Below are 20,018 nucleotides of genomic sequence, written 5' to 3' on the forward strand. Positions count from 1 at the left end.
CTTGAGGAGATCTTAAGATACGAGATAAAAAGTGTTGAAACATCACAGTCACCTTGACCTTTGACCTTCAAATTCTAATTAGTTCATCCTTGAGTCCAAGAGAATGTTTTTACCAGATTTGAAGAAATTCCTTGAAGGCGTTCTTGAGATATCACGTTCACAAAATGAGTCAGACGTACAGGCAACCCCATAACATAATAGCTCCGGCCACTGGCTGTCGCCGGTGCAGAGGCATAAAAACCACAGTGGACCATGAAATAGGTTTTTAAAAGCAATAGGAATTTAAAGATTACAGAGATTTTATTAACATTTATGCACATTTACATTATAATTTTCAAACAAGGTGATTGTTTGATTCATATTATTCACAATTTATTTTTAAAATACAGCATTATCCACTTAGGTTGCAAAAAAGAGTGAAATGCATAATTTCACAGTTGGTCCACTTATGTCTAAAATGCAAAAAAAGGTTGATAAAACTTCTAGCACTCGTTGCTCGTATATGGGCAGACCACACACACTTGTGCAATGTCATCGTATTCGTACGTCCTCTTCAGAAATGTATCTGTCAGTCTCAGTCCAGAAATACTCTGAAACAGAGCAAAATGTGATGTTAATAAGCAGCAACAATATTAGATTGCAGCATAATAATGATAGTTTTCCTAAAAAGATCAGCTCATACCTGCAGACCCTGCACAGACGAGAGGAGAGTGAGGGGCAGAGAGAGGAAGGCAGCGGGACTAAGTTTTCCCAGCTGACGCCCTGATACACCGCACCAGTGGATCGACCTGGTGTTACACATCTCCAGCTCCAGGTCCATGGTTCTTTCACTGCAACAGAAAGGCTGGATGTTAGAGCTGCTTTATCATAATCAGTCTGTTCAATAATTTAATCACATTATCCATTTGGTACTAGTGAAGGTTGTCTCAGGGGCTGTCTTGTTTTGTCGGGACCTTCGGACATTTCAGTTTGGTCTGAACCAGAATTACAGGTGTGAAAGGAGCCTTGGAGGAAAGGAACAACATTTTGTCCGACCAAAAGAGATCCGGATAAAACTGACCCATGGGTTGGTTTGTTTGCAGTATGTCATTCAAAAGTCTTTAGTCAGCTCCCTAAAATTGTAATGTGAAATAAAACTAACCGGATCAAATGTAAACAATGCTAAAAGGATATAAACCTGGGTTCGGACCATGGTCCAGGCTCTCAGGTGTTAAAACAGTCTATTGGACTGTGGGACTGTTACCTGCAGTTGGTGATTTTACAGATAATATCAAAAGGCTCTTCAAGGTTGACAGTGTCAGGAATCATCTCCAAAGAAAGCCTGATATCTCCATACCCTGGAGCCTGGAGGACACACAAGGAGAGCAACATCGTGAAAATAAACATGTAAAAAGTGAGATTATTTGAATTTAAGCTGCACTTCCACATCAAGACAGAATCCTGATACCATTCTTTGTAGCTGACTGGTCTGTAACCTCCCCCTCTCCCCGAGGTTGGTCTTCCACACTATGTCGAGCTTGCCTATCACCGTCACACCCTTGATGATGCCGGCCTTCTCCGCATACTCCGGCTTTGGCTTCAGGCAGTACAGGTACTGCCGTGTGTCCATGGGCTGCAGGTAAGACATTTTGCCGAATGTGGACTCCCTGGCAGGGGAAACGTTACAGACGAGAGCCAGTGTTAAAGCCAACAAATGAATGTATTCACCTGTTTTCATCCAATTACATCCACAAGGAGGAGTATGGTGCTTTTACCCCAGATCTCCAGATGAGACCATGTTGAGCTCTGTGACGTTGTACATCATGGAGGGCTCTAGAGAAACCTTCTCCATGAACATAGGTGAGGTGGTGATGTTCTGGATCTGAGCCTCCAGGAACACTTCATCTGTCTGGAGCAGAGACGACCGGTGTCAAACCAAAAAGTTGCTGCTTTGCTCCCAAATAAGCACAACTGCGTATCTCCAAGGCGAACTGAGCAACGCTTTGATCTTATGTATTAGGATTACAAAGAAGGGTTAGGCTTGTGTAAAATCCTACTGCCTTAAAAGATATGTTCACTTTTTTTTCAAGACAGTCTTAAAACCATAGTGACATTCTCGTGTGTACATTTGGAGAGTTATTTATCCCTGTAATTATCCTCCTGGCTATAAAGAGACACTTTCCTACAATATTTCACTGATTCTCAAGTTTAAACTAGAATAGAACCCAGTAGAGTGCATACCTCTGCCAAGGTCAACTGTCCCCTTATGAAAACACATTTAAATTCACCAGATCCGGCTATTTAATTAGATCTAAACCAAATTCCACACTCATATATCAGTGAATTATTTCCGGAGAAATCAAGGAAAGTGATTAAAAACTTCTCACAATGTTATTATGAGTTCTTCCCTGACCTATAAAACACCTTTCCACCAAGTAATGGTGGTAATACGACCTGTAATTTTGTGTAATCTAGTTTAGAAACAAACAGACAAATGGACTGGAAACATATCCTCCTTGGCAGATAAACAAAGTGAAGCTTCTGCAGACTGATATACACGACACAAGTGGACCTTATTAAAAGTTGTTGTTTTTAGGATGATGTCTGTCACTATTCCTCTACAGCAGCTTAGCATCAAAAATGTACCAGGAAACAGACAAATGGAATTGAAGTTTAAACTGCTAAGAGTGTCTTTTAGCACAAGAAAATGTCTGTGGGCTTTTGACCCTGTTCAGACAGGATATAAATATCAGTCCTGTGTGATCAGATCAGAAGTGGTTAGCACTAAGTCTGTCAGTTCACACCTAGAATGTCTTCTAAGCTCTGAGTACAGATGTGAACATACCCAAGACCCTTTGAGACGCATTCAAGATCTGATCACTGGAACCACACTGGAAGGTGTGTCGAGTCGTTTGTTGGTGTGAACGCAAACGTGCCCTGCGCCACAGTGAAAGACCTCCAACTCAACTGATGTTCTCTGACCTGCTACATGTTCACAATGAACCAAAAATATGTTTACTCTTCTTAGTGAACATATGATTTATTCTTGTCTACCATTGACCACATGTTGATTTTCTACCTGATTTTTCTACACCATCTTTTCATAGCCAGCATGGACAGGAGGAATCATTACAGAGAGCTTAACCCTTAAGACGTCCATGTGAGTAATTTCTAAGATTGACATGAAAAAAGGTGAACCTTTCCTTTAAGCTACACTTAAGGTGATGGCAGAGTTAACATTTATATACCGGACGACAACTTTAAACATATAAACACTTATTAGATCATCTTAACTCTATTACGTTTGCTCAGTGGACCTTTGAGGACAGCGTTAGTACAAGTGTTGAACAGCAGACTGCTCAGTAGTGGTTGCACAATGACTGATCTGAAGTCTTTCAGTGAGGTCTCTCAAGCATCAACTAGTTGTTTGATTTTAACCAATCACGTTATTCAAAGCAGCCACATTATCTGCATCTGAGACTCTTAGAGGAAGTGAATGATTGTTTTCTTCTTCTGTCACCTGCAGCAGTTTGTTGTGGAACCAATCTATTTACAGATGTCTGCGGAAGACACACAGACACACTGCTCCTGACCGAGGGGGTTTTAGTTATTCAAAAAATAGGACAAATAAATCACATGACATCTGCAGAGTGAAGGCCTGTGCAGAGTTAACCCGCACTAATATGACTCTCTCTAATCTTACATTTTAGTATAATTATTGATAACCAATAAGTTACACCCACTGATTGATGAAAATAAGAAACTAAACATTTGTATTCAAGTGATAACTAATAAAATTGCAATATTAAAGCATAGATAAATATAAACTTTATAATAATATAAAGTAATAATTATAAAGGGCCACTCTGCATGTGACAATTTTAACCCATTGCGATTTAAGTTTCTTTTGATGTATAGAGAAATGGTATATTTTATTGTGTGGTTGTATATTAGATTTAGATTTAACATATTCTATTTAAGTAGATCTGATATGAAGACAGTGAGATTGACCTTGTTTGTGGGATGTGTGGAGTAAATGTATCGATTGTATATTTTGTTTTGTTTAGTATATGTTTGTGGGTACTTAAACATTATTATTTAGTATTAGTGTTAATTATAATGTAACTACAATTAACATTCACTATCCTCTGCTGACATAATTGGTTCTGACGTTGTTAAGCGAGGGAAAAATATCTAATCAAGCACCGTACATGATTTGACATGGGCCTGTGTGATTCCTGGTTTAATGTAGGCAACTAGTTGATGCTTAAGGAGCGTGAGACTCAGTGGTGTTTACAGCCGTCACATACAGTGCAACCTCTACTACACAGGGAGATACAATGAGAGAGAAGCAGAGATTAGTTCATGCCTGCAATTCAAAAGCAGAACTGACCATGAACCATTCTGAATGAGGTTAATGATAAGTCACAGCGCTGAGTGTCTCCGTTTCATGCAAAGCAATTCCAACCAAAACCTGAAACCTCACATTTTATTACAAACACTATCATCAAATACATTCCCTCCATTAACTAGGAATGACTGAATAATAAATTAGCATATGAAGAAAAGTAAGTTAGGTTTTATCACCACTGACAATCAGACTGTAATTAGTTTGATAACATTGTAAACTTCAGTACGCATTTGAGAAACATCATTTCTGAAATATAATCATTTAAATCTCAATGAAAAGAGAATGTCAACAATCATAGAGGAAAAATGATCATCTCCCCAATAAGGATATATTGTATAATCAATCCAGTTCCCACCCACCACAATTTGACACCACAAACTTCAATTAGGAAGTCCAAGCCCTGTGTAGGATGAGTTTGCAGGAAAGCATGAGCGTCCAACGAAAGGGCAAAAGGACAATAATGGAAAGTTCATGTCGAGGACTAACAGGTTAGAATGAATCAAGGTAAATTGTTTTATAGCTTTAAAAGTCGAGCGGATTTTCCAACACTGATGAATCACTTTCCATTTTTCTACTTTGCTCCTTTCTGGACCAGAAAGACAAAACAAGCCTGTTGCACCAAAAAGATTAAGAGACATTAACGTTCAGCCATGAGAACAGAATAAACAATTACCACAGAACTGAGGTCACTCTAATGGAGAAAATAAAATACAAGACACAATAAACAAATGAAGTTACATGCCAACGATGATGACAATGAATATATGCAGACTAATATAAAAAGCTACTGGTATGAAAATGAGGAAAAGCAAAAAACATCTAGCAGGAAAACCCCTTCATCTCCAGGTATTCAGATTTCTGTTAAATCAACTTTTCCTGAAGGTGTAAGGGTTTTTCCATGAGACCAATCACAAACTAACTCTCTCTATTAGCATATAGAATGTTTCCTATGAAATATGATCTGAAGCATGTTACACATGCCCCATAAGAACTTGCATGTCATACAATACAGTTCTTCTATTTGCAGGACGACGTGTTGAAAGATGTGCAGCAGCACTTTCTATCTCATCCAGTGTCCTGCTGCAGCTGCTGCTGCCCGTGGTATTTCAAAGCGGCTGACTTACCTCCGCATTGTAGAACTTCGTCTTCACATCCAGCGGCTTCAAAACCTGATTGAAAATAGATTGGAGACTGAATGTTGTCGTTTTCTCACACTGTGTCTCCATTGGCAGGGGGAAAAAAGGAATAATTTCCATGCAAATATATTCCAATCTGACTCTTAATCTTTAGGTAAGAAATGGAAATACAAGGCTTTCCTAAAATGTCACGGGCTGCAACTTGCTCACAAACTGAGGGCTGAAGACTGAAATAAACTAACTGCACAGCCCACATGGTAATGGCATTTGCTCTGTTGTAGACCTGTGACATTTCTCAGGCCTCCTCAAAGCTTCAAGCGAGTTAACCACTGTCGTCTAATGAGAACGCTCAAATATTACTTACCTGGAATTTGAAGAACTTCCGAAAATAGAGCTTCTCCCCATATTGTGTTGTGTAACTGACTGCACAGACTAAGCTGGACATTGGGACAGAGGAAATAAACGATTAAAATAGCAACAAACACAACTAAAGCTGGTTTTAGACATACACTGATAATAAATCTGGATAATCTCCAGACATTCCCCAGCGGGGCTGTGAAAATGCAATTGTCCCAGAGAGAGGCCACAGACTTTCTCCACAGTTTCTCCAGCCAGCTCCCATGGTAAAAACTACAGATTTCCAAATGAGTCCATGTAAGAACACAGCAGGAGATTCTCCGCAGGATTCACAAGTGGACTTGTCAACGTATCAAACACTACAGAACATGATGGACTTGACTTCCCTTTAAACTACGTAAACAAAAATAACCAAAGAAAAGGAAAGAGGTGAGTGAGTGTGTGTTTGTCTCCCACAGTCTCAACATCCAGATTTCATTCCGTATATATAAGTAATTCCATTTCATTCTCCCCCACAAGCCCAACACAGTTCAGTTGAATCCAGTTCAAACAACGAAAAACAGATACACAAAAAATTATCTATTGCAGGTTTACTGCGGATCTTCATTAACCAACAGACAGAGAAGCGTCTGGGTGGCTTCATTTACAGTGTTCCTATAAACAATATATATAAGATAATACAGATACAGATAATACAGATTCAAATTGAGCTCTACTTTATTTAATTGAATGAATTTTTTTTCTTTATCCTTCTTCACATTTTCTATGACAGTGCTCTTATATCTGAGCTCATCCGTTCTTCCTGTACAACACTCTTGATTGTACCGTTGATCGTGTGTTAACTTACCTAAGACAAATAAAAATTGAAACCTGAACTACAATTAAGCCACTTATTCTTAAGGGTAAAAAACATTTGCCGGAATGACAGTTTTTGATTAGGGTTAGAATAAAATTAGGGCTGAAACACTGAAAACACTCACATGTGAGTTCCGATTTCTTTGACTTCGTGATGGATGACATCATCGATGCAGCTTTCAGGTTTGAGCTCGCCTACTGCAGAGTTTGACGCAGAGAGGTTGAGTCTCTGTGAGCTGGTCTGGAGGTCGGCCTGGGAATGATCACATGACATCACATATTGCATCACACGACAATAACGTGTAAAAGAGACGTGAAAAGTGTATAATACATGTTTTTTAACACTACCTTCACAAGAATGTCCTTCACAACTTGGTTGCTGTCATTGTGCACACTGATGTAACTGGAGAAAGTCTCTCCGAGGAAAATATTTCTGTGTAATGCAAAGATGTGGTAAAGTCAAATCACAGTCAAATCTAAAGCTTGCTTTATAAAAGGAACTTTTTAATTACCCAAAGTTCTGTGGTAATGTGAGCATCTCCCCGAGCATTAATGTCTCTGCTCCTTTAATGGTGGAGGGGTCCTCCCTCATAAGTTGACCGAACAAATCTCCTGTAGAGAAAAAAATATGAAGTATGTGTCAAGTTTGTAACATGTCAGTGAATTTGCCTCCCCTTCTACCAAGAGCAGTCAAAAAACACTGGACGGAATGATGTCATTGCACAGTTAATAATATTTGAATCAGAGGGAAGAAGGAATTTAACCGACAAATAGTGTCCAAATAAGTTTTGTGTAAGTAATTATAATTCTCCAGAGGACAAGACATACCTGACCCCTGAAGCTGATAAGCAAACACCCAGAGTTATTATAAATCTGACAAAGAGTTCAGTCAGTGCATCCCTACTAGAGCGGCTGAGGTCGCATCTATCCTTTCGAATCTGTCCGAGCCTGAGAGAAAACTAACCGAGCCCGACATGAACCTGGCAGGTTCTCTGTGTTTTGTGTCTGCACCCGACCCCAAATGCACCTGATGAGCGCCGCACTGAGCTTGTGGGACCCTGTCCCTGACACGTATGGTTATTTTAGAATTGCAAGGTCTCGATCCTTACCAATGTAAAGCGACTTGAGATAATGTTTGTGATTTTGCGCTAAACAAATAAAATCTAATTGCTTGTTCTCCCTGATTATAGACATGTGCATTGTAAAAAAGAAAAATTACTGTAAATGTAGTACCTACACAATTACATAACCTTACAACTTAAAATCTTCTTACATTCCCCTCCCACCTCACAGTAATTCTGCAAGCATCGACTACAACATTAAAAATATCAGTGTGCATATAAATAAAACTAACGTGTCCATTCTATACTAAGCTTTTGTCAAATTCTTAACTAAAACGAGACTTGGATTTTTCCCTTTAACTAACATAATCATATTCAGCACAGGTACGTCTGTACATTTTGCCCAGCCTGCAGGTGGGAGGAGATATGTAGGCGATGGACACTCTTGTTTTTCACATGGTAAATTCAGTTTTCTATGAAAGTGTTTTCCATCCTGCTGGGCAGATCAAAGAGACGGAGGAAAGACGTTAAAAGATCAGGTTTCAAAGCAGAAGAGCTTTGATAGGGTTCAAATGTCTGTCCTTCAGTTCAACAAGCTGACCACATGTCACTACACGTGTTGACCATTTCACTGACTTATACTAATAATACTAATAATAATACTATGATGAGACCATTAAGACTATTTCGTTTACATGAAGCTCTAATATGAATAATAACCAGGACATCAACATGAGTGAGTCTGTAATTGATGCAGGAGTTTAACTTGACAAGAACAATGACTTTATGATTCTAATGTCCAATTCAAACAGTTAATCTTTATGCTTATAAAGAAACTGATCTCAACTAATATAAATAGCGATCCTACCTGGAAGTGACAGTGTGAGTAATGGTTTATGTGGAGCTCAGTTACCGGTGCAGGGACCACATTGCTCTGTGCTGCGCTCCACCAGAGGCAAATACAAATACTCCATCTATAATAATCTATAATGCAGATGTACACAAGGTCTAAAGCAAATGCTACAAGTAATGAAATAGACTCATTTAATCTCTGTTTTGTTTTCAAATGCTTGTTTACACACTGCGTTTAACATAATATTTTAGGAGCTCAAAATAAACTTTTACAGCATTCTCTGATGACCCCTTCAATAATATTTTAAAGACAGGGTAGGACAGGAATAGGGATAGGATAGAGTTAACTTTAATGACCCCAAGGGGGGAAACTGGTTAGCCATCATAAAGCAAAAACATTCCAAAACGTCGACGGAAACATAAGCCGTTTTACGACATGAACAATTGGGTCCAAACTTTCTCCGGAGTTTGTCTTTCACACATAAATACTGCAACAGGAGATTCTCCACTCAGATGCGTTCACAACAAAGTCTCAGGAGCCTTCAGGTGAGGGGGGGGTGCAGCAGGCAGAGGCAAAGTATAAAGGTATAACATATAAATTCTACTGCAAAGATCAAGTTTTGGTTCACAGCACATCGACACCGGCGATGGCCATAATCATTAAAAACTCTCTTGACATCTTCGTCTGTGTCTTCTATGTGTATGACACTGCCTTTTCATCCTGAGATATTTGTTTGTTTAAATTTTTTTAATACAGTCAATTGATTAGATCAAAGACAAAACATTATGCAATTGTGCCACTATCCAACCATGTAAACAGCATACAGATAAGAGCAGTAATCACTCAAAGTGAATGAATAATAAATGCACAGAGATAAAAACTGCTTCAAATAATACTACACAGAATTGTTGTACTAATGTTCATGTTTGCGTTTCTTGCCTGTTCTTTTTAACTATGAGCCATGTGATGAACTAATTATTATCATAGTTAATAACAGATAACGCTGCTTCTCATAATGACTCACGAGCTATTTCATTTCTTTAGATAACTAAACACTGTAGATGTTTACATGATTTCATGGACATTCTCAAAGCCTTACATTTCCTTCAGGCTCAGTGCTTGTTTGCTATCTCTCACCTGGCAGATCTCGATCCTCACACGTCACTGGCAAGTTTGTGAAGAGCGTTGGTTTGGTCAACCGCATCACTGTGAAGGAAATAAGTGACATTGGGAAGTAAGTTAGTTGCCATGATTTATGTTTTCACATATTTGAAGTACAGTATTATTAGTGACAGTTATCTCTCCCACTTTATGAGCATATCCTGGTGTCAGTAACAAGTAGCAACCAAGTGTCAAGCGCATGCAGGTTTTGTAAATTATGATTATTTATTTACAGATAATTTTTGTTTCCCAATACTTTGTAAAAAACAGTAAATGATTAAATTATTTTCTGTTCAAGCAACTTTGCAAAATCCGACAATATTTAGTTTAGAATTATGTTTCAAGAAAAATAAGCAACTGTTTCACATTAAAAAGTAGGAACCAACCAAGATAAAGAGAAGTAGTCAGTAGTTATTTGAATAATTACTTATTTTTACTAATATATATTATAATTACTACCTGTTGCAGCTTTACTCTAAAGCAGTCTTGAGTTGCAAAGCACAGTGTCATCATCTTATGTACACGGAAGGAACTTATGTAGTGTGGATATAACATTTGTTTTTATAGCTTTACACTTTATTATATTATACTCAGTCAAGCAAATGTCAGAAAATAATCAAAAATGCCTGTCACACGTTCACTGAAGCAGAATGTGACATCTTTATTGCCGGAAAAAACCTCCAAACCCTAAAGATTGATCGATGTCTGCTGATTAATTTTCTTTCAACTGACTAATCAATTATTCTGATCACTATTTGATGTCAACTAACCGCAGAAGATAATAACTATATTTACTGGTCCCACATTTACAAACTGGGATCTGGTGACAGTGTCAGGCTGTTGAAATATTGAACAGCCGGACACATGATTCGTCATCTCTGCTGACATTATGACGTAGCTCCTGCTTTCAGTTTGGAAATAACATAAGGACGAGAAAAATACTATTTAAAGATACGAGTCCCACAAACCGTCTTATTTATACATTCCATAAATGTAAACGTCTGACACTGTTAGCACTGTTAGCAGCTAACAGCAACAACAAATGACAACAACCTGCTACAGTGAAACATTAACTCATCTATTTCACTCCTGAAACAATTTTATACAATCTATACATTGTTTTTATGAGTCTAAAATACCTTTTAATGCGAGCAGGTGTTCCTGTTTAGCCTGATTTACATCCATTTTAACAGAGGGAGCTGTCTTATCGGGGAGAAATTAGCTGCTAATGCTAAAGCTACTGCTGCTGCTGCAGTTTAGCCCGACAGGAAACTGTGTTCTTCGTCTGTTGATTTGGGACGCTCTCAATGTGCAATACTGCCTCTCACAGTTCGGGGTGTGTATTACAGCAAATCCTTTATTAGTGTGTCTCTAATAATAATAATAATAATAATAATGTTTATAATTAATAAAATACATATAATTATAAAAGATAATACAAAGTAAGTTAGTAAAAATGTGACTTTTAAAAGGCGAGTGAATTTTAAACAATTTATCTATGTATGTTGACAACTTAACACGTACATTTTCATCACCTTCAGAAAGTCTGTACATCTTCTGCCTGCAAACTAAAAACACACCTCTTCCGACTATACCTTGAATAAAAGTTTAAACTAACAATTTAGTAGCACTTAAATGGCACTTACTTATAACACTTTGTAGTTTGGCTTTCTTGAAGAAATAATACTTTCTTGATTCTTGTTGTTCTGGGTTTGTACCCTCATGGTTGAATGCACTTATTGTAAGTCGCTTTGGATAAAAGCGTCAGCTAAATGAAATGTAATGTAATCACAAAAGCCAAAGTTGTGATGAAAAAGAAATATATATTTTTATTTTTGGTTGACGCCTTACTTGTTGAGTTCAGTTGATAAGAATATGTCATCTCATCACACACTATAAAAAGTGCAGATGGAGCTAACATATGGTAAGAATTGTCTAGTAGATGAAAATTCTCAGCATAAGTCGTAATTACCCTCACTATTGTTGGAATTTAATTTGTCACTGTTGTTTATTTGATCTGCACACCCCATGTAGATGTTGCACTACACTGACATCTAACGGTCCATGTATGTATTACACTAGTGTAAAACAAACAACAGCTTTCGTTTATTTGTGTAACAAAAAGTGACTCATATTATTAATAATTACAACTACAACGACACTACTGAGACTCCAGAACACCCATACATTGTTAATTAAGTGTTTAAGTAATTCTACCCAATTAATCAATTAGATTTAGTTATTGTCCTCTTCTGGAGGCCAGCGACAGAAATGACCAGGTCTCACAGGGTTTTCAAGAATCAGACAACCTCTCCAGAGGAAAATGTATCATGATTTATTGTTTTATTGATATAATTCAATACATGGTTTATTCATATACATCAAAAAGTGTTTCAAACATAATTATGTAAAGTTAAAATGTAAACAGTTAAAATGACTGAAAATGATTATTCATCACACTCATCAACAAATCTCAGAACAACTTCAAGAAAACATGACAAGTCCTCAATCAGTTGTTGTCGTCAGTGTGCAGGAGCTGTAATTCAAATGACAGTTAAATTGTCATCCCATTCAGAACAAACAGAGACAGAATGAACCAGTAATGAAAACTGCAAATACAATGAACATAAATGAATATCTGAACATCAAACCAAAAGGATTATTTTTTATCTTTAGGTGGTCGCTGATTAACAATAGTATCATGACCACTATTTCATTACATCCCCATACTCACTTGAACACGTTCCCCGTCTGTTTCTGGCCTCTGCCATTTGTTTTTGGACAAGATTCCAAAGACGACCAACCCAAAGGCCACCAGGACGATGCCGAGGGAATTTGCAAACTTTGCTTCCACGGGCAGCGAGCTGTACGGCTCCTCACTGCTTCCATTACTGCGGCAGATGGAGAAATATAGTCGGGGAAGGATTTCTGTTACATTGGGCATTACTTTGTTCATCATAGGTGAGATCATGTGTTTTCCAGTTGAAACTGTTTTTTTGGTACAAAAATCCAATAGCTAGGCCATGAGAGATATGATCACATCACAACTGTTTATTTGTATTTACATTGGCTCGCAGTTTGTATTAACATTGATTTTCAGATTTTATTGATTCATTTTAAGGCTCTACATGCTCTGTAGAGGCTGTATCTCTGATTATTCAATCCCCTACTTACATGGGTGCAGCTTGTGATCTTTAGGGAAGGGACTGCTGTCACTTCCAGACTCTGGGCTGAAAACTAGGGGATTAGAGCGTTTGCTATCAGAGCCTGAACACTCTGAAATGGATTGCCTGAGGAAATATGGCTGTCCGAGATGGTGTCTTCTGTTAAATCTCAGCTATACTTGTACTTTTCTTGGAAATCATATTCCTGAATTTAGGGTTCCAGGCTATTTTGGTCCTTTATCTCTATTATTACTATTAAAATCATTACTTATGTACTTCCTTCTGTATTTTAAGGACTTTCTATTGTGCAGCTCTTTGTGTTGAAAAGTGCTTCATAAATAAAGTTATTAGTATTATTAAATAAAGAAGGACACTGAGTTGTCACCAGTTGGATTATTTGGGGCACTTACAGCGTGTACAGCAGTTTCTCATTGATGCCACTGATGCAGGAGATGAGACTGAGGATCAGGATGGTTTTTCCCAGCCAAACGTGAACAGGTTTCAGGGAGCTTCCGAACCACAGTGGAGAACAAGGAAACAAGAAACCAGCCAAGCCGAGGATCCACTGTCCATCAGCATCAGGTGAAAAGACAAGGGGGAAAGTGTTTTCTTACTGTGTCAGCTCTTTGCTGGTACCATAACACTTAAATGTGTAAATATTTGCCACCTTACCTGAAGTGCAAACACTGCGACAGTACAGATGCCCACCCAGCTGTGCAGAGAGTAAAGGTTGGGGATGTTTGCGCCTGTGTGGTAATCAAACACAGCACACAGGCCCACCACAGACAGGAGCAAACCCAGAAGCATCAGTCCAGCGTGCACCAGCTTCCAGGTGAGCTTGTTCTGTTTCCAGGTGAACGGGATACGATACACAACAGCAGCTGCAGATACAAAAGAACAGAGCCATTATTTTCTCTGTCGTAATTCGCTTTGTTCTGCTTTTAATCCAAATAGATGAATAATTACATATGATTGCAATCTTCCCTTAAGGATCAAATCAAGAAGTTCGATTTTATATTCCCATAACGCATTCATCCAGTGCAATCAACGCGTTTCAGTGTCTGTTTGGACAGATTAATCAGGTTTTCAGGGATCCTGATTGCCAAATAAAATCACGCTAAAATTCAGCAGAGGCTGAAGTAGTCTGATCCTTAATATGGGCCCATCCGATAATCCCATAATGCAACAGAGTAGCATCTTTTGTTAGACTCTCCCAGCACATAAAAGCCTACACCTCCTGTTAGTGACACAATCTTTCTGTTAAAAATGTCACAAAGTCACAAATTGCATCACTACATCAACATGAAAATGGTTATTCTCTCAGACTGGGAGAGCTCCCCTCAGAAACACAGAGCACATACAAAACAATTATTCCACAGGCAGCGTAGTGTCACACCCCTTGTGACAAGTTAATGAATGGTCATGTGTAAATTGGAGGATTGCCCCCTTTAGGGCTGGTATTTTGTTATCGTATGGTCGGCTGTACACAGATGTTCTGCCAATAATGGAAACCCCCAATTTTTCTAACATAGATAATTTGGTAGAATCTTTATTAAAGGGCCTGCTTGTGTTTTAGTTGAGGAACAATGAGGCTACACTTTGTCGACCCTATTTATATCAGTAGAGATTGACTAAATCACAGAAAACTACATCCTTTAAAATGATCATTTGATTTGAAAACGTCCTGGAACAGTGTCAACAAAAAATATGATTTTCAATTTTATAAATTTTAGCTAGGGTGTATCTAAAGCTGTAACTCAATGTAAAAAGTATGTCATAACTTCAGTGTGGCATCTCACCGTTGCCGTACACAACCACCAGTCCTGACACCATGAGCACAGGATGCCAGTTGAACTGCAGGGCAGAATAATCCCAGGCGAAGCCCCCTCTCCAGTGTGAGCTCCAGCAGCTCACAAACAGCACACAGAGCAGGCCCAAACACACACACAGTGTGTAGGTGGAGTAGAAAAACACAGACGACCTCATAGCTGTGGGTTTGAAAGGAGGGAGAGTAAGTGTTACGTATTATATCATAAGTAGAAGATAGTGAGTCTTCTGTACTGAGTGGTACTGGTACCCTGGTGTACTGAACCAGTGGTAAAAGAAGTGCCTGAGGTAAAAGTTATAATACAAGTTCAATTCAATCCTACCTACATGTATTTATAAAAAACAACAGCAGTATTATTATAAGTTATAGTATTTTAAGATTTGTATTGATCTTTTAATGAAATATAAAACAACAAAAACAATAACAACAATGATAACAGGGAAAACAAACAAACAAACAAACAAACCAAAAAGGGAAACAAAGATCACATTTTAGTACATAAATACTTTGACATGAGTATTTGTATTTATATATTTAGTATTTTAAGCTAAATTTATAAGAAGTATCAAAAGTAAAGCTACTGTAGGATGGAATATTTAGTAGTGTCACACACATACACACAAACACACACACACACATACACACATTTTTTATTCAAACAAATATATTTTTAAATATGGCAGCACATAAAACATATACAACAAATAACATAACAATAAAAAATAAAAGATGATTATAAAAACAACTTACATAGTGTTTTTAATATTGCAGTTGCTTAAATGTACTTTACATTCCACTACTCTTCAATACACACTTAAGACTCGAGTAAACATTTTTCTATTGAGTTAGATTTTATTTGAATTTTCCACAAAAATAACAATGTAAATGATTTTTACTCACCTAACGATTGCTTTTCTCCTTCATAGGAATCCTGCCTCTTCACTCTCTTCACCACCTAAAGATCGTCGTAGACAGTGGTCGTGTTGTTCTGCCTTCTTTGTTACATTAACTCGAATGATCCTAGCTGACAGCATCCAGCATGAAAATTGTGTCTGATGGTTAAATAAGTCTGGTGGTAAAAGTGGGGGTGTAGGGGGGGAAGTCTAGATCAAAAAGGTTGTGACACGGTAGCAATTTCCCCTTTGCATTATCCTGATTAGTGAAATAATGCATCCAAGTGTTAGTCATTAGTCCTTGCCGTGCAGTAAAAAATTATCACAGAATTAGATTACAGGTTTTGCAACATAACTCACTTTGTGCTTGTTCATGTTGATGTGTCATGCACTTTTCATATTGTTACAAAACAAGTATGAAGTGAATCATTATAAGACATAACACAAGTACTGAAACCAATTAGGTTTAGATGAGAATGGTTTTCTTCCAAACTATATCAAAGGCAAATCAAAGGCAATTCAGCTTTACTATTTTCATACTATTTCATGACTTGACTATAGGTTGGATAAGTGATCATAACATCTATTTTCATGAAACATATAGTGTAAAAAAGTGGGAAGTGTAGCAAGCATAAAGACACACGCTCTATGTATCATCTTTTCAAGCTAACCCACAAACTGCTGGATGACTTGCATTTCTTTTTGTGTGTGAACTTCCTTATGACACAAAGGTGTGATAACGAGTTCTGCTAAGCAGCCATGATGGGGCCGGAAACATCTCGCCATGTCATCTAATTTAACACACATACCTCCACAATGAATAAAGGCTCCACAGTGAAGCGGCAACCCTGACATGTGAACAGAAGCAGATGATGATCACAGAGGGCCAGTCACAGAGAGAGAGAGAGAGAGAGAGAGAGAGAGAGAGAGAGAGAGAGAGAGAGAGAGAGAGAGAGAAACGTCTGATCAATGTGTAATCTCATTTTACTTTGAAATGATGAAACATGAAGGCTGGAGAATCTTGGAGCTGAGTGGCAATTTTATTCCTTTGTTAACAGCAGTGAAAATTCCATCATCAACTATTATTACAGTGACAAGACACAATTTCACTTTATGATAGGCCTGCAAGTGTGTGTGTATGTGTGTGCAGAGAATAATGAACAGCTACACAATTCTACACATCATAGAGAAGCACAGTAACTGGAGCACTCAGGGCCATGTTGACAATGATTTGTCTGGAACAAATGTTCTCATCGTCGTCATCCTCCACAAACAGGGACACAAAGTGTTGACTCTCCCAGGGCACTTCCCGAGTCTGAGAGGCCAGCACACGGACGCACTCCATGTTTTTCCTGAAGCTGAACTTCTCGTCCTGGGGAAGCGGGGACGAGATCTTATCATCCCCCCCGTGCTCGGAGGAGATGAAGCCGTTCATCCCCAGAGATTCTTTCGTGAGGAAAACACGTACATTCCTGTTGCTGTAGTTGCTCATTTGCAATGCAGTGTGGACATTTCCCATTTTGTTGTCCCTGATGTGACGGGTGTGATCGGTCAGGACTGCAGGGCTTGCTGGAGGCGGTTTTCTAAAAATAAACAGTGATACTCTGCATAACCTGCATTCAAATATGTGCACAGATTACATTTTTATATGTTTAAAGAAAATATCCACATACAGATATATTATTTTTGAGTTATCATTCTTTGTTGCACATCAGCCCCAAGAGTATTTGATCCTGCTTTTTACCCACATACTGAATGAACATCTGACAGCAAAACATATGAATCTAAGCCATGATCTTATATAAAGGAAATTATAATTAATAAAAATATAACTTTTTAATTATATTGAAAAGCAATGATTAATCTTAAAAAAATGTGTTTTACATGTAGTTAATACATCTCACCACCCACTTCAGTGTCTGGTCGGTTTATACAGTATATGAACGGAGCTGACATTGGCTATACCAGTATATCTTCCCCTGTATTATTTGTTGAGACTTTCAAAGCATATATATTCTTTCACAACTCTTTTTTCTCAACATACAGCAAAATCCATGATTCATTATTACAGTGATCAGCTAATAAAACTGTACTTACTCACCATCTTCTTATTTTGGATTAAAAACGGAATAATTTCTCACCTGGTGATGCGGCGAAGGAGCAACAGACTTAAGCAAGTGGCAGTAATGCACTGTGGCTCTCTTTCTCATCTGAGGGGTGTGGGTCTGATAATATGCAAAAATCGGAGAGGGAAATAAACTGTATGTCGCTGCTTGATAAGAGGAAACCACATCCATGGGCCATTTTATGTTTTCATTTTGCAGAGACCTTAAAAATAACTGTACTGTACATCTAACATTAAGGTTTGGCTCTAACGTAATTGAATATATTGTCAAGTTTAGCTAAGAGGAGCCAAATGCAGAAGCTTTAACTGAGGAAAAAACATGTGTTGACGGACAAAACAGGAAAACAGACTATTCACACAAGGTGAACACAGGTGAAACACACCGGGACAGGTGCAAGGGCAGGAAACAGGACAAAGACAGGAAGCAAAGCAAGAGAGACACAAGGAAATACGTTTAAAAATAAAACAGAACAACAAAGAACTCTGAGCTTAAACAACCAAACACAGAACACAAATCCAAACACAAGGAAAACAAGGTAAACTTAGAAATAGAAAACAGAAACAGAACAGAAACAGACAATCTGAAGTCCAGAAGATTCACACCTCATTACATAATATAATTCGTTTAAGGTTTACCACTGTGAGAGGGATGGAAAGTTGCCTCTTTGTAATTGCAGCACCTTGTTAGACAGAGCGGAGCCTCAATTCGCTGCATGGCTTTACATATACAAAGTGGAAAATGTAATAAAGATAACAGGCGTTTGGGTTTATGATGTCTTCTAACACGTATGCTCAGCACAATGAGGATGTGGCTGCTGCTGATGTCCCTGCTTGTCTCTGACCTGTCCCCTAGCAGAGATGGGGACAAGGTCACGGATTATTACAGAAAACTGCTCCTCAATGGACGGGTGACTTCCGGAGGACCAAGGACCCAACCTGAGCGTCGCTGCATGTGCGTCCAGAGAAGCCGTGTGTATGTTCGCGTGCAGCACAAGCAAAGAACCTTCCCTTTTTACTTGGCATACACAGCACATGATGATCACAGGCATAGTTTGACTCATCGGCATTGGACAGAGATAATCCATTGGAGTCATGTTCCAGCGCTGGTATGTCTATTTCTGTCAATATTGGTGTGTAAACATTTTCTTAATGAACCCACTAAATGGCTTTTTGTGTCTGCTCATGTGTAGTTCTCCCATGCCACTGTAATCCATATCCCCCACGAGCTGTGATCTCTCAACACATTGCTATTTCCATCGTATGACATGTGTCGGTGTTGCTGCTCTGCTGTTTGCATGAATTATCAGCTCACCAGGTGGGACTGCTGCAGTTTGCGCGTGTCTTACAAATCCCCTGAGCATGAAGGCGATGATACAAACAGTAACAAGCAGGTTCATTTTCCCCTTCTAATTTCACACTGGTGATAATAAGAACATCTGACGTGCAGCATATTTTTTGCACCTGTTTGGAAGTCAAATTCATTTTCAAGCTGTTAACGCTTTCAGCTCAAGCAAAACGTTACTGTGAAACTCCCGCTCCTGTCAGGACCTGTCAGGCAGAATACATCAAAAATGAAACGCAGTGTAATGTTTCTTCATGCTTAAACTGACATGTCGAAATGGAGTTGAGTGCAACCATTGTGGAATGTGAATTAATCCCTTTGAGAAACTGATCTCCTCTCTATTTGCACAGATAGCAATGCTCTGGGTCAACAGTGTGTGTATAATGTATTCATGTGCTCAGAGAACTGTGCCCTAATTGTTAAGTCAACTGAGCGTGGAGAGAAAGAATTATTAAAAAATCTCACTTCCTGCTGTAACAATCTAAAGGCTACAGCCACAAAGCTAAATGCTAACATCGCTTATAATGACAAACAGTGCAAACATATAAACATAGAGATGTTAAGCAAGTACCGTGTGTGGTGTTGCCACTGTCGTAGCTTTGCATGTTATCATAAGTAGCACTGCACACACAGCACAGCTGATGCTGGTGGACATGTTATTAGTTTCAATGTTAGCCATTGACCTGATAATTAAAAGTTGAAGAGATCAGTTCATGCTTAGGAGGAGACAGTCCTTGGCAGAGATGTTTCACTAAAAACAAGAAATGTCAACCTCATGGTGGTGTAAGAAGAAAAGCCAATTGAGGGAATCTGAATCTTTTTCCCTCTGGTCTTGTCACCTCAGGTTGTTTCT

At 38.4% G+C, this 20,018-nt stretch overlaps 2 protein-coding genes and 1 long non-coding RNA gene across 4 annotated transcripts; all 3 read right to left on the reverse strand.

The window, feature by feature from the left end:
• Nucleotides 1-258: 258 nt before the first annotated feature.
• trappc13 (trafficking protein particle complex subunit 13) lies at nt 259-11,106 on the reverse strand. Of its 2 annotated transcripts, XM_035185133.1 has the most exons (13): nt 10,953-11,106; nt 9,790-9,858; nt 7,251-7,350; nt 7,087-7,171; nt 6,864-6,991; nt 5,891-5,963; nt 5,515-5,559; nt 5,064-5,081; nt 1,755-1,888; nt 1,448-1,646; nt 1,244-1,344; nt 683-830; nt 259-590 (listed from the first exon to the last, which is right to left on the reverse strand). In XM_035185133.1, the coding sequence occupies exons 1-13, from the start codon at nt 10,996-10,998 to the stop codon at nt 483-485; spliced, it is 1,254 nt and encodes a 417-aa protein (XP_035041024.1). In that variant the 5' UTR covers nt 10,999-11,106; the 3' UTR covers nt 259-482. The 2 variants fall into 2 exon arrangements, with proteins under 2 accessions (XP_035041024.1, XP_035041025.1); XM_035185134.1 differs by lacking the exon at nt 5,064-5,081.
• A 1,423-nt stretch (nt 11,107-12,529) lies between these two features.
• On the reverse strand, nt 12,530-15,927 carry LOC118126056 (lysosomal membrane ascorbate-dependent ferrireductase CYB561A3-like). Its single transcript, XM_035185213.2, has 5 exons — nt 15,706-15,927; nt 14,777-14,965; nt 13,650-13,858; nt 13,388-13,542; nt 12,530-12,704 (listed from the first exon to the last, which is right to left on the reverse strand). Exons 2-5 carry the CDS (start codon nt 14,961-14,963, stop codon nt 12,530-12,532), a joined length of 726 nt encoding a protein of 241 aa, XP_035041104.2. The 5' UTR covers nt 14,964-14,965; nt 15,706-15,927.
• A 787-nt stretch (nt 15,928-16,714) lies between these two features.
• Nucleotides 16,715-18,099, reverse strand: LOC118125972. The gene is made up of 2 exons (XR_004698902.2): nt 17,840-18,099; nt 16,715-17,281 (listed from the first exon to the last, which is right to left on the reverse strand). It is a non-coding gene; the product is annotated as an uncharacterized LOC118125972 (long non-coding RNA).
• Between the last annotated feature and the right edge of the window lie 1,919 nt (nt 18,100-20,018).

This window comes from Hippoglossus stenolepis, chromosome 18 (assembly GCF_022539355.2).
Source record: "Hippoglossus stenolepis isolate QCI-W04-F060 chromosome 18, HSTE1.2, whole genome shotgun sequence".
Lineage (NCBI taxonomy): Eukaryota > Metazoa > Chordata > Actinopteri > Pleuronectiformes > Pleuronectidae > Hippoglossus > Hippoglossus stenolepis.

Bases quoted from the DNA above. Each gene is read 5' to 3' on its own strand.
- LOC118126056 (XM_035185213.2), bottom strand. From the start codon at position 14,963: ATGAGGTCGTCTGTGTTTTTCTACTCCACCTACACACTGTGTGTGTGT. The intron at 13,859-14,776 runs GTGAGATGCCAC...TTGTATCTGCAG, and splicing joins GGTGGTTGTGTACGGCAACG to CTGCTGTTGTGTATCGTATC. The intron at 13,543-13,649 runs GTAAGGTGGCAA...GCTGATGGACAG, and splicing joins TCGCAGTGTTTGCACTTCAG to TGGATCCTCGGCTTGGCTGG.
- trappc13 (XM_035185133.1), bottom strand. From the start codon at position 10,998: ATGGATGTAAATCAGGCTAAACAGGAACACCTGCTCGCATTAAAAG. The intron at 5,964-6,863 runs GTGAGTGTTTTC...CCCAATGTCCAG, and splicing joins AAAGAAATCGGAACTCACAT to CTTAGTCTGTGCAGTCAGTT. The intron at 1,345-1,447 runs GTATCAGGATTC...TGTGTCCTCCAG, and splicing joins CCAGTCAGCTACAAAGAATG to GCTCCAGGGTATGGAGATAT.